At 38.3% G+C, this 15,677-nt stretch overlaps 1 protein-coding gene across 25 annotated transcripts in view; it reads right to left on the bottom strand.

Moving 5' to 3' along the window:
- trdn (triadin) overlaps positions 1–15,677 on the bottom strand; it is a 66,724-nt gene that overhangs the window by 16,163 nt on the left and 34,884 nt on the right. For 17 of the 25 annotated variants that reach the window (XR_002836340.2, XM_023797065.2, XM_023797058.2 and 14 more), the window contains 32 exons: positions 15,291–15,338; positions 15,121–15,144; positions 14,926–14,952; positions 13,992–14,063; positions 13,850–13,888; positions 13,607–13,633; positions 13,420–13,491; positions 12,395–12,466; positions 12,029–12,079; positions 11,664–11,711; positions 11,522–11,569; positions 11,217–11,258; positions 11,045–11,089; positions 10,913–10,960; positions 10,769–10,816; positions 10,556–10,597; positions 10,309–10,335; positions 9,476–9,526; positions 9,355–9,378; positions 8,624–8,668; positions 8,516–8,539; positions 7,920–7,970; positions 7,801–7,827; positions 7,649–7,675; positions 7,462–7,509; positions 7,175–7,228; positions 3,809–3,856; positions 3,468–3,548; positions 2,625–2,675; positions 1,252–1,299; positions 1,074–1,127; positions 490–534 (listed from right to left, as the gene is read on the bottom strand). Coding sequence is in view for 24 of the 25 variants with exons in the window: in XM_023797065.2 (XP_023652833.1) it covers positions 490–534; positions 1,074–1,127; positions 1,252–1,299; positions 2,625–2,675; positions 3,468–3,548; positions 3,809–3,856; positions 7,175–7,228; positions 7,462–7,509; positions 7,649–7,675; positions 7,801–7,827; positions 7,920–7,970; positions 8,516–8,539; positions 8,624–8,668; positions 9,355–9,378; positions 9,476–9,526; positions 10,309–10,335; positions 10,556–10,597; positions 10,769–10,816; positions 10,913–10,960; positions 11,045–11,089; positions 11,217–11,258; positions 11,522–11,569; positions 11,664–11,711; positions 12,029–12,079; positions 12,395–12,466; positions 13,420–13,491; positions 13,607–13,633; positions 13,850–13,888; positions 13,992–14,063; positions 14,926–14,952; positions 15,121–15,144; positions 15,291–15,338 (1,458 nt within the window). In the remaining variant the exon portion in view is untranslated. The remainder of the gene's footprint in view (positions 1–489; positions 535–1,073; positions 1,128–1,251; positions 1,300–2,624; positions 2,676–3,467; positions 3,549–3,808; positions 3,857–7,174; positions 7,229–7,461; positions 7,510–7,648; positions 7,676–7,800; positions 7,828–7,919; positions 7,971–8,515; positions 8,540–8,623; positions 8,669–9,354; positions 9,379–9,475; positions 9,527–10,308; positions 10,336–10,555; positions 10,598–10,768; positions 10,817–10,912; positions 10,961–11,044; positions 11,090–11,216; positions 11,259–11,521; positions 11,570–11,663; positions 11,712–12,028; positions 12,080–12,394; positions 12,467–13,419; positions 13,492–13,606; positions 13,634–13,849; positions 13,889–13,991; positions 14,064–14,925; positions 14,953–15,120; positions 15,145–15,290; positions 15,339–15,677) is intronic. The other 8 variants (XM_023797062.2, XM_023797073.2, XM_023797077.2 and 5 more) reach the window with 5 other exon arrangements.

The following is a 15,677-nucleotide window of genomic DNA, read 5'->3' as shown; positions in this document are numbered from 1 at the left end:
AAAGATTTTAGCAAAATAAAGTTAAAGGTAACAGTCTGGTTGGTAATTACTATACTGTACACCTCAAGGTACGTTTTAAATCTTCATGATTACTACTGGTAATTGTAATAATTGTGTTCAGTTTACATTTACTCCCCTTTCAGCAATATTTTGAGGTTTTCTTTACCAAGTCTGGTGAGTCAAAAATCTGGACACTACAAAATTTATGCAAATGCCAACTCCTTTAGCATTTGATCAGACTCCTTTTCTTCTAGCCGGATAGATAGTGGAGGAGCTATCTGTAGATAGCTGTGTTATACATTAAATTCTACCACTATTTCATTTATGCAGGGAACATGCAAAGCTATACATATTAAATTTGGGTTTGTTTAACAGATTGGTCACACATTATTTAAATGTACCGTGTTTTACCATGCTACATGTTTGTAATACACATGGCAATTTGCAGAGTGTTTCCTGCATAATGTTCGTTAAATAGCTGTCCGCTACCTGTCTTCACTGGCTTGGTGGACTTCTCCTCCGGAACATGCAGACCTGCAACGGAAAGCTTCCGTTATTCAGTGTGATTCTACCTCACGTCTGGAAAAGACCACACGCGAAAGGTCATTGTCCTCCTTCATGTTTTTGTTTCACTGATTACCCAGGAGATCCTGATTTTGCCGACTTCGATGTGTTCCTGGGGCGCAATGGGAGAGGCTTGGTTTCACTTATTTAACCAATCACATTCAACATTGTATGACATCACCACATAGGTCCCGTTTTTCTCAATTTCAAACTCAAGGCTTCAGTTCATCCAGCCACCCAACCGGGGGCCGGGTGTGGCTCAGCAGGCTAAGCCTCAGTGCCTGTGATCAGGGTGTGGGTTCAAGCCTTGTTGTTATTATTATTAGGTAATGCTTTACATTAACCGCATCTTCATAATGCATTCATAATGCATTTATAGAACCCCTCTCTTGTTGACTCAGGGAAACATTGAGCTCAGCAAAATCAGGACATGCGATTACCTGAGCCGTACTGTCATGAAATATGTTAGCGGTGGTGCTAAGGCTGAGCGCAGGCAATGTCATAGATACCTCTTCTTGAGGGAACCACCCTGGGCCTTTCCTTCGGAATCTCCTTCTCTGCTTCTGAGACAAACGGATCACATACAAAAGCAATGGTTTCTCCTCCACGCTCTGAGTGTTTCAGAATACAATCTGTACAAACAATAAACGCAGATGGGGTAACAGTTTAGCTACGGACGGGCCTTACCTTTCCTAACGTGACGGGGTTTGGGCTTCTCCTTCCGAACCACGGCTTCTGAATAAAGCAAATGTTAAAATGATTAAAGTTAAAATGATTAAGAAGTTAGATTATTAAGGTGGCTGCACACTGTGGAGGGTCTCATGCCAGGTAACATCTCATAGTCATTCTCCTTTGGCTTGGTTATCTCTTTGGGTAAAATGAGTTTGCTCCGTTCGCCACATCCAGAAATCATGTCCAAGCACTGAAACACAGCACAGTGACCGAAAGACTTCAACGGTGCCAAATGAAAACGAGAACATGAATTTGGTTTATTAAATATGTCTCTTGTAATGCTGGTTCTTATACTTAACTATTTGTAATGTTATATTGATACTAATATATACATTACATATTTTCTGTAATTTCCATTCCGAATAATAATCGACGGTAACACTTTACTTACAGCAGTCATCTCTAATGCATTATAGGTACCTTCATAATGCATTATAATGCCTTCATAAATTATTAGAAACACAGCTATTGACTATTTATAAAAAAAACATGCATTATAGCCATGTTTATTGTGCATTATGAATGCTTCATGACATTCTTATGTATAATGCACTATAGATACCTCCATAATTCAATACAAAGCATCCTTAATATACTGACCATTATGAAGGTATTTATAATGCATTATAGATGAGAGCTTCATAGAGCATTCATAATGCATAATAAACATGTGTTATGCCTTAAGTAGTTATGGTCATGTGTATAATACTTTATAAACATATTCTAATGCATGATGGTACCTATAATGCATTCTGATGACTACTTTAAGTAAACTGTCACGGAATTTACCTACTCACCTATATACTCCACACTATCTATCTGTCTATCTATGTATCTATGGCAGGGGTGTCAGAATCCAGTCCTGGGGGGCCAGAACCCTGCACATTCTTAGGTTTCTTTTAATTTTCATTTAACACACCTGATTCAACTCCTTCTGCTAATTACCACACAGCTCTTCAGCTGAATCGTTTGTGGTGGAACAGGGAAAGAACTAAGCTACACAGGGCTCTGGCCCCCCAGGACTGGAGTTTGACACCCCTGATCTAAGGTGTATGAACTTGTACTGTAACGTATTGGCCTTCTATCAGAAACTCTGGCCCTCCTTGGTACATTTTGCCAGACTATGGGTCTCCGTAGTAGGTTAGGGGCCCTATAAAGTGCTGGGCCCTCTGAATCTGCCAGGGTAAACAACGCCCTCTGGTGGAGCTTATGCCCCATAATGCCCAATGCTGCTTGAGATGGACATTGGAGGATGAACAGAAGGTGTAGTACAACATACTTATATAGTATATTTTTCAGAGTAGTACATTACACTATATAATTAATACCTTTTTTAAAGGATGGGGGTGACTTTTCCATCTCTCCGGGGGCCTCGGGCTCTGAAAGACACGTCATCGTCAGGTACAGAAGCCTGAAACACGCTTAGTGAGAAGTGGTGCGTTTTAAGATGCACCAGTGCAATTGATCTGCTTAATAATGGCCATGTGTGTTCCAGTATAAGAAGATGCATTATGTACTTTGCAAAAAAGACAGCGATTTTAATCATGGAAACCCGTCTTTGTTCATACAGTACAAATAGCTGTAACTTTAGAGAAAAAAAGTCATTAAAAATACAGTTGCAAGCACTTACTGACACTATTAATCAAAACAAGAGATATTTACTGTTACATATTAATATATCTCATCTCACAATGTACAAAAGAAGCAATATACTACTTATGTGTGTATAATATATATATATATATATATATATATTTTCTTTATATGTTAAACATCCGAAATATGAGTAATGTGTTATGTTTTTAGAACATATGTGAGTATTAGACAACAATGTTAAAAATTGTCAATATGCTTATGAAAATGTGATCATTTCCATCTTGTTTAGAATCGTGTGGATAGGTGAATTGGTGACTGCAAATTATCCATTTTGTGTGCAAATGTATCTTTTCGGCCTTTATTAGAATTACCTGATGTCATCACATTTCTCACGTAAAATAACCAATGGAATGAATGTATTTTTTTTATTTAGCAAAAAAGTTTGTTGCTTTTTGTCATGGGTGAGCACTAAGAACATAATCTAATTAAAATAATAATAATCAGTATAAGATCAGATTCTGTGCTCGGTCAGTTCAGCGTACTGCCTCAGACGAGCTTGTTTGTTTCGCCTGTACCTGCAACTGGGGCTGCTGGGTGCAGTGCTGGGTGCAGTGCTGGGTGCAGTGGGTGGCTTGTCAAAACAGGAACTTCAGAAACTGGAACAAATGCATGAGAAATTAATGTTTTCATTGAAGGTTTCCGTTAAGTTCACCAACGTTAGTCGTGAAGCATTTCAGACACGTACCTACGGTCCAGTCCAAAGCATGAACATAAAAAGCTTACAAATTAGCGGCCGATGCTGGTTTCACATCATGAGAATGAGTGCTGCCTGCACAGAAATCACCCACTCTTGGAGATTCATTCAAGCCTTTCAACCACGGTTATGCTAGGGCTGCATAGCATTAGCATCAAATACCTGTCATTGGAGTAGGTGGAAATGGATTGTCTGTCACAATGTGATGCACTGAAAAATAAACAGAGATTCTAATAACACTTATTTCTAACATTTATGTCTGGCAGCACATATTGCCCCGAGCTATATTTAGAAATATACAGTTTTAGAAGTGGTGTTGCAGATTTTCCTTTTAGACTGGAAAAAAATATATATTCAAGCAGCAGGACTAAATGCCATATTTTTGTTCAACTGTAGGGGGCAGACTATGCCCAGAATGACAACTATACCCAGAAACTGCAACTGAATGTTATAGGTCTAACATAGCATTTCTCAACCCAGTCCACATTTTTGCCAGACAGTCCACATGTCCAACAAGGACTGCCCGGAGGTCCCTGAAGAGGACACCAGCAGTTGTGACTTGACTTGTGGTACCAAAACAACAACGCAAGATGTTCCCAGGTGAGGTCACTGGGCCAAAGGGCAGCAAACTCATGTTACTGAGGGACAATATGAAAAAGCCATAGAACCAGGAGGTTAAGGAGCTCAGAAGAAGGTCATACAATCACTCTCTAGAGGGCAGCAGGAAGCAGCGTCCAACTACTGTATATATCAGCCTGAGTTTGTATGGCAGGAATGTTTGGAGGGAAGTAATGAAGGTGTTGGACTGTAAGGGTTAATGTAAGCTTGAGATCTATGTGCATCTGAAGACTTGTTATGTTTATGTTCTGTGTCGGTATTTCAAGGTGCTGGTCAGGAAAACATACCCTGCATTTCTTGGAGGGCCAGAAATGGAACGTTATTTGGAGTTTAACTTAGAAAAGAGAAGGTGAGGATCTAGGTCTGTGACAAGATGGAGTTATTTGGGATTAGCTCACACAGTAAAGCACTTGCTTAGCACGTGGCAGGAAGTGAGATTGATGCCTCCATCCTGGACACTATCGACAGACCTTAAGGAACTTCTCCCTTGGCTCAGTGGAGTACATCTTTTATTATCTTATACGGGTCAGAAACTGCAGTTAGAAAGTTAGAATTTAAAAAAGGCACAAAGGCAGTCTCCTTTTTGCCTGCTCACTGTTTAGTTACATGATTTTCACTGTTTTGTAATAAGCATATATTATAGCTATGATGTTATTTTAGATTTGAGGTACTGCTTGGTACTTTGTTATATTGTAACAAACAGCTGGTAGTGCTCTAAGATATTATGCCTCGTGCAATAAATCACAGGGATCTGTGAATAAGCTGAGTGATATTTTTATGTATAAAATGTAACCCTGGTCATACATCTCTAGAGAAAATCCTCCAAGTTGATTTTATTGACATCATGTATACTTGTTCTGAATGCATTCCCTGAATTTAGCAGGGGAATTCACAGATGTATCAAAAAAAATACAGACTGCCTAGAAAAGCGTACCAGGTATAAAAATCAGTGGAATATGTACCTCAGGGGGGTTATGCAGGTAGCATGATATCACACCAAGTCCCTGAAACAATGACCTTTATCCAGGCAGCTCACATTGCCTGCCGCCCCTGCAGAAGATGAGCCATGGGCTTTGGGGTGTAATGTAATAAATGATGCTCAGTAAAATGATAAATCAATTCCACCAGCGTTGTGCAGCCACCCTAATTTAATATAAAACGAAAGTCCAAGTTTGCTAAATGTAAAGGGGATGGAAAATGTTTTCTCTGTCGTCTAACAGGCCACACTGCTTTTGGCCAGTAGGTGGAAGGGCCACAATTCATGCAGAGGGGCCGACCTCATCATTACCCAATGATATGTTTTGAATCAGTGAGTGACAGAGGAGGGGAGATTCCAGGGGCCAATTAGCTTTCAGCTGGGGCCAATGTCCCTGTGGCCCCGCCCCCATATACATATATGCTTTTAGCAGAGGGCAGCCTATGGCAGCATTCAGGACCCGTTCCCTGGTCTCCCAATCCAAAGTCAGCTCTAATCAAATCACTGATTGGCTAAGCCCTCTTACCACAGCTCCCAGGATCGCTACAATTGTCACCTGCAATTTAGCAACAAAAAAAAAAACAAAATCTGCCTTTCGCATAAGCAGCTCAGCTTTGCACAACCTTGATTTATTGATACTGTCAGCGTGAAATGCTGTAAACAGAAAACTATTCCTTTTAAATGCTGAATGTCTGTGCTGTATACCATTGACTCTTGAGGCAGATTTACCCAAGGGAATGGGACACATCCAAACAGAGCTGAAGCATTGCAGCTACACCTGATTGTAGCATGATGGCAAAATTGATGTTAATCAGGGATTCAGCCTCACAGTGATTGGTTCTATTCATGATGGAAATTTTCATTGAAAAATGAATTCGTGCCACATAAAAACCATCACGGCAAACAATAATATGTTATAAATCCCTCAATCCACCAGAAATCCATAGAGGGCAACACATCTCTACCTGTTCTGGGATTCTGAAAATCAGCTTAACTTCATCTATACAACTATGACACTTTCTTTAGTTTTATTGGTTTGAGTTGATTGATGTCATGATTTAATATTCAGCATTATTAATCTTCCATGGTTGCAAAGATGTAGCCTTATGGGATATAATTATAGAACATCTCATTAATCTTTGATGGACAGATCAGGTAAGGCCTCAGCTAAACACCCTTTCAGGATCTCACTCAAGACAGCTCCATTGTTAGAACAAGGAGGGAACTAACAGTATTGTACAAAGAAGTCAGCCAACTCAATCACCTCATAATACCAGCTTAAAACAATCAACAGATACAAATATATGATATACATGTCAGCGTGTCTACTGATTACATCTACATTTAGTTACTTATTGTATTTTATTGTATTATTTTTTAAGCAGAAGTGTTCGACCAAAGCAACGCAAAACGGAGCAAGCAGGGTCCCTGGAGTTGGGGTTAGGGGCCTTGTTCAGGGGCCCAGGGGTGACATCACTCTGCGCGTCAGGGCATTTATACTGAACCCTCAGATCAGAGAAAGAGGGGAGTCCTAACCCACACACCGCCATTATACTGAAATTACACCTCATTGTAAATTATACCTCAATTTTATCTAAAGAAACAGCCACTAGGGCCTCCAATGCCAATGTGCTCATCCCTAGAATTTAGAGATCAGTGGTCATTGTTGACACACCACAGCACACAGAATGTGTCCTCTGCGTTTAATCCATATATAACACCGTGACACAGCAGGGGGCAGCTAATTCAGCACCCGGGGAGTAGTGCTTGGGGGCGGTACCTTGTTCAGGGTACCTCAGTAGCAGCTTGCCGATCAGGGATTCGAACCAGCAACCTTTCAATTACAAGTGCGCTTCCCTAACCATTAAGACACTACTGCCCTCTACTGTATTGATGTAGGAATGGAATCTGCCATTTGTTACTGAAGTACTTACCGTACCAACCTGGAGGGGCAGGGCAGTACACTGGCATTGGTCTGCATGGGGCAGCTGTAAGCACACAGATCCAGATTCATAGCCGTCAAACTCCCAGACGCACCTCACTTTCAACAAATCAGAATGATTAAATCTACAAGAAGGAATTTTTGGCATCATTTTTTTTTACAACAATGACATGCTTTTGTTGTCCTTGGGTCTCCCCAGGACAGAAAAAAGAATATACACTCATCAGGTGAAAATGAACCCTGACCAGAGTGAATTTTATCAACAGAATAAATGCTTACCTTCTGCTTTGGGTATCTGCACAGGTGCCGTTTGATTAGCTTCAAGGACTACAGAGGAAAAGAGTTTGCAGTGGGATTAGCACACTGGATTCCGGGCGATTTCAGAATTTAAACCAGATGTACAGCAGTATATGTGCGGCTGAGATCAGATTTTTCACATAAACATCAAACAGCACTATTAAAGTACCCTGTGTTTCTGTCTCTTCCGCAGTTTCTGTGAAAAGTAAGCAGAGAACAAGACGATGTACATAATACAAGCCACATTTGCAGTAACTGAGTTTAATCAGGAATACATTACAGTGTAACCAAGGTAACCAGTGCTCCTCCAGTGCTCTTTACCTTTTGATTCTTCAGTTTCAGTTTTCACTGTAAAAGACAACAGAACAACAGAAATTGAAAATGTTGCACATTGAAAACCTTTCGCCCAAATATTTGTAGATGAACAGATGCAGAAATACCTTTCTCAGCAGCTTCCAGTGTGATATGTGGCACTGCAGGAGACTCTGGCCCTGAACAAGGCAAATCATTCGTAAATAAACAAGAAATAGCTCTCCATTTTAAAGAATGGATAAATCTTGCATAGAGTCAAATTATAAATTGCATCCAATGTCCCTGCTGTTATAAGAGTAAATGCATTGCCAATATTAATGCAAAAACGTATTAATTCACTCTGAATCCAATCTATTATTACTCTCTATAATGATGTTGTAATGAATCACAACACATCTATGTAAAGAGCCTTGGAACGACTCTGTAATGAAAGGCGCTATATTAAAATAAATTGGATTGAATCTACAAAACTGCATGTTGAAATACGATATTAGGCTGATAATGTTGAATCTTAATTTAGTGAAAAACCTAAATAAGTAACAATAAATGTTTCATAAACTGTAAAATAAACCTGATAACTATTCTTAACCACCAATAAGCAGGTTACACATCTGATTAACCTGAAATATCAGGAGAAAAATACATAGATACATCAAACATAAATGTCACCAATAGTTTCGTATGACTCAGCAAGAAAGATAAGTTGTGTCAAAACGCTCACTACCTCTCGGCTCTGCTTCAGCTTTCTCTGCAAAAGAAATCAGAAACAAACTGAGAAGCCTGGGAAGTGAAAGTGAAACTGCAATGCGAAGCTGAAGGGCAGCAGGAATACCTGTGGCTTTGGGTTCCACTGCAGCGCGGGCCTCAGCGGGAGCTCCTGCGCCAAAAAGGGCGAGATCTTAGGGACAGGGAACAACTGACTGTCCGACACCTTGCACATCCATAGCTACTGACAGGCAAGTAATGTGACTGCGGTTAGATAAACTCGCTGCTCTGTTTGACCTTTGTCTTTAGTTTTCTTTAAGATATTTCTTAAATGTTTTTGAATTTTCATAAAAAAAATTTTTGCAGTGTTTTGCTCGTCAGGGCCACTGAAGGTTCGGCCTGATATAATGCAGGTCAATGTTTCCAGCCTGCCTGAGAATTCAATTTCACAAATGAAATGGCGATCGGCCCAGGTGAGACATGCAGTCTTGTCCCTGACTACTGATGCAGTTAACGTTCCAAGAAAATAACAGATCACCACCATACGCCATAGCTGTGTTCAGTAAACCTTCATGACATTTCTTTTAAATGACCCTTATACAGCTTATCCTCAAAACAGAAATAAAGCCAAACAACATGCATCTAATGTGAAACAGCATCTTTACAAGTCCATAAATTCTAAGGATAAAATAATTACTTTATGAATGACAGGAAAATTAAGCTAACAACGATAACCACATTATACCACAGTGTGTGCTGCATGTTTAATTAATCTAAAACAACTGAACAATATATACATAAACCAAAGATTAAAGATGTTGTTTTTGTCAGATATAGCAAAATGAATTAAAATTTTACCTCCAGGTTCCTGTTCAACTTTCTCTGTTAAAGAGATTAAGAACAAAAATGTGAGAAACTCAAAAAAAAAAATTCTGACAAAACAATTGAGCAATAATTCACAGACCAGCAGGAGGAATACCTTCCACTTTGTAACCTTCTGCAGTATGTGCTTCGCCAGAAACCGCTGCTCCTAAAAATGGGGGGGGGGGGGGTGGGGGGGTCGCATTTACGAAATGCCAACTGTTCATTTTTAAGCAACGGTCACACCTGGTACATCCAAAACTAACGGATTACACCTATCATGACTGCATTTTGGGGGGAAAATGAAGCTGACTTGAAGATTGTCTCCAAATATAATTTGCTTGCCTTTTACATAACAGCTTTGCCTTATATATGACAGCTTTTTGCAGAATATTACTGGCTTTTGTTGTGCCTCCATAGCATTTTTCCATAGTACACAATAGTACAGCACCCGGACAACACAGTCACACAACTGCAGTCACATAATACTTCGTAACACCATGCAGAGCTTTTCAAATACCCCATGCTACAGTAATTCCAGGGTGTCTCTGCAGACGACTCATTTCGGACCCTCAATAGGCCACTGGTAGGGTGGCCGCTCTGTTATTGGTTTCTGTTTCTCAATTCTCGTGATGCATATGAAAATGTTTTACTTTGAGAAGAGGCCAAAACAGCTGTTTAAGACAGACAGATATCCAGACAGACAGACCGACAGCCAGAGATAGATAGATAGATAGATAGATAGATAGATAGATAGATAGATAGATAGATAGATAGATAGATAGATAGAGTAGGAAGTAGTATGTAGGTAGGAAGGTGAGTGAAAAGTGAAGATTTGCTTCAACAACCAAAACTAGCATTGAAATGAAGGTAATGAATTCTTAACAATGGTTTACTAAAAGCCCTGAGCATTTTTTAAAACAAATATATATATATATATAAATATCTTACCCAGTGGGGCCTCCTTTGAAAGAACAACTGAAGGAAGAGATAATAAAACATTTGAGATTTGGAAGTGATTATTTCATTTTAGTTAATTATTTTGCTTATTAATGCTTTATCCATCCATCCATCCATCCAACTTCCAATCACTTACCCTGGTCAGGTTTGGAGGTTATTAGCCCTTTACATTTAATTAAAAATGATAAACTGCTGATCGTGCTTGAAATTTTATCGTAGTTAGCGACGAAAGTGCTACCTGTTTCTTTAACCTCTTCCTGCGTTTTTTCAGCAGTCAATTCTGGAAAAGGAAAGTCCAAAGCATCACTATAAACTACCGCGGTACACTGGGACTAAGAGGACAGTAGCATTCTCACCCGAAACCAGGCACCGCTTGCATTTCTATCCCTGCTCTGGGGTGATTATCTGTGTGGCTGCATGTTCTTACAGAGATAATGAGCCTCGAGCTCACCTGGTTTTTCAGGCGGTACGGCATCTTCGATTTGATTAACCACCAGTTCTAAGAATAAATAAATACAAACAATGTTAATTCTGCTTTTTAATCACTACATACCCTACGTGACTGCTGAAAGAGGATCTGCACCCAAAACAGTACCTTCCTGTTTAGGTTCTTCTACAGCTTCTTTCTGGAGAAGCTCTGCTTCTGAATAAGCAGAAAAGTGATGTTCTGTGTTACTCCTTCTCTTCTGTATCATTTCATACATGTGCAAGAAATATAAAAAATTACCTATTTTGGGTGGTTCCACATGGATTTTTTCATCAACAGCTGCTTCTAAAAATACGCATTTTTGTCATTTTGAGTAGTGCCATTTAAATTTTACACTCACCAAATAAAGTTATTATACCAAATATTAGATTTAGCAGAATGTGGATGACTAAAACAAATCATTGATCATTACCTTTCACTTCTGGCAGTTCTATGGGTACCTTTGTGACTACATCTTTGTAAAAAAAGGTAAAGAATATACTGTAAACAAGAAATGATTGCATTTATAATAATACAGAGATGGTCCAACACACTTTAAATAACGTTAAACACCTGAGCTGTGCTGTATTGTAACTGTACAGTAATGACACATGAACCCATACATCCCCATAGGGTCACATTACCTTAATGACATGAAATCTGAGCAGCTATTTCACACGATAATGGCCATATTTACTGATATAAAAGGGCCTGGTAGATTGTAGATTGTAATCTCACCTTCCTCCTTCCTCAGTTCCGTCTGCGCTTCCTTTCGAACCTCTGGCTCTGATAAAAGGTTGTATTTCCTCTTATTAATTACTTTCTCGAATGTTTTACATCACATGTAGCAGAAACATTAATCTGCCTGGTAATAATTTACCTTCCGGTGTAGTTTCACCTAACGTAGTTTTTTCATGAACTTCTGGTTCTGAAAATGTATTTTTAAAATATGACTTTAAAAACATATTTACATAAAAGCTCAATTCAATCACACAGTGACTCAGCGCAGTGAAAAGCAGTTTCTGAGTAATTATATTACTGTTCATTGTTGTTCAGTGTATTGTGTATTGTGTTCAGTGTATTGTTCTTTTTGTAGTCTTAAATAATGTAGGGTTTCTTTGGGGGGGGGGAGGGAGGGTTAATAAGCTGGCAGAGCAACAGTGTGGACTTCCTTTCCAAAATATTTATCACAAAAAAAACAGGGATTATTAACATCTGTAAAGTTTTACAGCAGACGCTCATCACCTAAAATCTCCATTTTCTGCTCTGCTTTCACTTCTTCGGAGGCCTCATGTTCTGGGGAATAAAAAGGTTGAAACGGGACAATTTCCTGAATAATATAATGAATACAAAAGATAAATCAGCTGCTTATTAGAATAATCCTGTTTTAATATTTCAAGCCCTTCCTCAACAGCATCCGAGAGCTGCGCTGCATTAATTTTCTCTTCAATAAAAAAATTTAAATGGGAAAATAATGAAAAATGATGAAGCCTGTGGAATACTTCATTAGATTCGCCAAGTGTGAATAATAAAATAACACTGAAACAAAATGAACACGTTAAAGCGGGACACTGCCGACCAGTCCATAGCTGTAACTATCCATGAGGTTACCTTCCTTTTTCGGTAACGCTATCGTTTCCGTCGCAGGCTTTTCCTCATGCACCTTCTTGTGTATTTCTGGTTCTGAAAAAGAAAACACACATAAATGTTAGAAAGTGGATTTTTTTGCTACCAAAATGTGTATTTCATTATTTATCATAACCATTGTATTAAAAATGTAGCGTACAGAAGCTCACAGAGTAAAATCCTTTCGGTACAGGTGACTCCTATAGTGCTGAAGGCTTCGGAGGAAATGCTTTGCTAAAAATATACAGACAGCAGGGAGGTTCGGTCCATTTTTAAACCTAATTGGTTTGCAGCTTTTTGCCATAAAGAATCAAACAGCCAGCCCAGGTAAAGAAGCCTTTGCCTTTTTCCATCTCAAACCTTTTTAGTTCCCTCCACAGGGTGATTTCTACCGAAGCCCTAAGCGCAAGGCCATCAACTGAAATCACGTTAAGGTTGTATTTTGCTGGATTGCTATAGGAATCAAATGGAATCTGAAAGAAATCTTTACCAGTCTGATAAAAGCATTATTCTTATGTAACTTCAGAGCCTTTCTTTTAGGGTAGCAAACCGTATCGTATAAAGCGTAAGGCTTCTTGTATGATAGCTACATTTATACCGCATAACACCTACTCTATTACAGGCGGTTCCTGTTCGCCTGAAACATGAACCAGTAAAGGTAATTAGACATGGAATCGGCCAGGAAATTCATTTGTTTGCATAAAAACAAATGATGTTTAAAACCACAAAAACAGCAAATATATGGAAAATTAAATACACATTGGGAAAGTTTAGACACTTCTGGAAAATGAAAACTGTGAAATGACTAAAATGTCTAATTACGTTTAAGCAAGGAGTGTACGTTATTGCACTCAATAACGTTTTACAGCTTTTGTGTTTAGAGTTTGTACTTTCTGTGACTGGTTCAGATTTGTAAACAACTTATGTTTGTAGCAAAAATAAGCATCAAGCTGACCAATCTCGTCAAAGTAATAAACACAAAAAGTTCTGAATGGGGAAAAAAAAGTCACCTTTGGTTTTGGATGTTTCAGTACGAGTCTTTTTAGCAGGTTTTTCACGTGATGTCTTTGGAGGTCCAGTTTCTGGAGTAAAAGTGACATCACACCAACATGAATCTAAAAGGTCTTTCCTTGTGCATTTTTGGATAGAGTCAAAACACTAAATCACATGGCAAAGTGAAACACGGATCCCTAGTACCTTTTGCCTTTGCTTTGCCCAGACGACCTGATAAAAATACAATTGTTACAGATGCAAAGATTAAAAATGAGAGAATTGAAAAAAATTACCTTGCTATGAGAAAAATTGACAGCTTAATGACTATGACCAAATAAGCAGGAACCAACTCTCTACAATAACACTATTTACAACGTTTTAGCCACTTCTTCTTTATAACATTTTAAAATAACATTGTACAAGACAAAGAATAATTAAGTAACTTACTAGGCTGTTTTGAGGTTGTTTTTTCTTTCTTTACAAGTTCTAAAAAAAAAATTATATATATGTATTTTACTTCTGGCGTAAGTTACTTTAATATATTTCCCCACAGAGCAGGATAATGTTACAATCACCACACAGACCCAACCTTTCTTTCTAGACGTTTCCACGTGAGCCTTCTCCTCTTTTCTATCACGTGTTCTCTTAGGGACTTCAGCTTCTATAGTGAAAACAAAGTATATATATCAACTTTACATATATTTACTAAGTGAACCGGCTGGTTTGAATGATGTAATCATCTAATTAAAGTTTGCAGACCATCATTTCCCAAACATCCCCATAACAAAGCAACACTGCAAACTCCTCCTCTATCCTAATCGATATCCATTAACTTTAGTTGGCAACAACCTCTTTCAAATTATCTGGTGCATGACCTTCATATTCCCAGGTATCAATTTTATATTATTAGGAACTTTTCATGCAACTTGCAAAAAAATTCATGTGCTGTAATGTTGTTCGGATAATTGATGTATATGATGCATATATACATTTATACAGTACAGTAAGTATATATAGATGTATATACATAAATACACATATACATACATGTAAAATGTTTTTACTTTGAAGTTTTCAGTCTCAGTAGCTCTAATGAACTAAGGAGTTATTTGGTGTAAAAAAAAAAAAAAGCTCTTAGCTGTAGCCATAGCAACAGCACAATCAGGAATTCAGTTAAAGGAGCATAATTTTCTCGTTGCTAGTTCAATCCGAAGCTTAAAAGCAAAAATGTAAATTGAAATCAGCTGGGGATTTAAAATGCTATTGCCACATAACAGATTTTTCATTCCAAGATATAATACAAAAATCATTATACTGCTTATGGAGGGCCGAAAAATAAATCTGGTAGGATTTTGGCCTCCCAAATTACACCTGTACTCCTTTTTCTGAGTTCTTCTTGGGTCTCAGCATCTTCAAAAAATATTACAGGATTATTGAACGTTTGGAAGTTTAAATGCGCTACGTAGCCAAACATTAAATATGCTAATTCTACACTAAAAACAGCTTTGTTTCACAAAACATACTTCCTTTTTTATCTGGCGTCTTTTTGACTGTGGAATAAGGTAATAACAATAGTTAAGATTTTAAGCAATGGCCGTGTGACACTCCCCAGACACTGCATGTCACTACATTATTAAAATGCTTTTATAACATTCAGAATGACTCATATCGTCATCCGTCATCTTGGTAAGAAGGGAACACTGAAACAGTTACATTACCTTTGGATATCCTCTTATCATCACCTGTAGCAAAGAGTTATAAAGCCTCTTTATTATGAAGTTAGACAGACTGAAATGAAGATAGGTTAATGAAGTAAAACTCACTGCATAAATGATGAGAATGGACTCAAGTGTAAATAGTTTTTAAGTCTTAGACGCTAAATAAGTACCTTTCTTTTTAGATGTTTCTGTTATTGGTTTCTTCTTATCTTCAGGTTCTGAAAAATGAAAATGTAAAAAATGTAAAAAAATAAAATAAATAAAAAAGGAAAGAAAAAAAATCAGTATGAAGCAGCTTAAGCCAGCAAAGTGAGCCGCGCCGGGCAGCCAGCGAGCTGCACACTTCTCAGTCATCACTCAGCCTGAAGTCGTCACAAAGCTTATGGTCATATGAAGGGAATCTGAACGTCAATCTTCTGCATCTCCAACTTCAAATGGGCACTGACTTTACTTTCTTTACAGCCATTTTACCTTGGATGTACATGCACAGCACATGTGCAGTGTTAAGTCATTTGTAAGTTAAAATTCAGCCCAGTCACTTTTAAGCTAGTCCTTGG

This window comes from Paramormyrops kingsleyae, chromosome 19, assembly GCF_048594095.1.
Source record: "Paramormyrops kingsleyae isolate MSU_618 chromosome 19, PKINGS_0.4, whole genome shotgun sequence".
NCBI lineage: Eukaryota > Metazoa > Chordata > Actinopteri > Osteoglossiformes > Mormyridae > Paramormyrops > Paramormyrops kingsleyae.
Note: the sequence above shows the minus strand (reverse complement) of the source record. Positions and strands in the feature narration are given on the sequence as shown.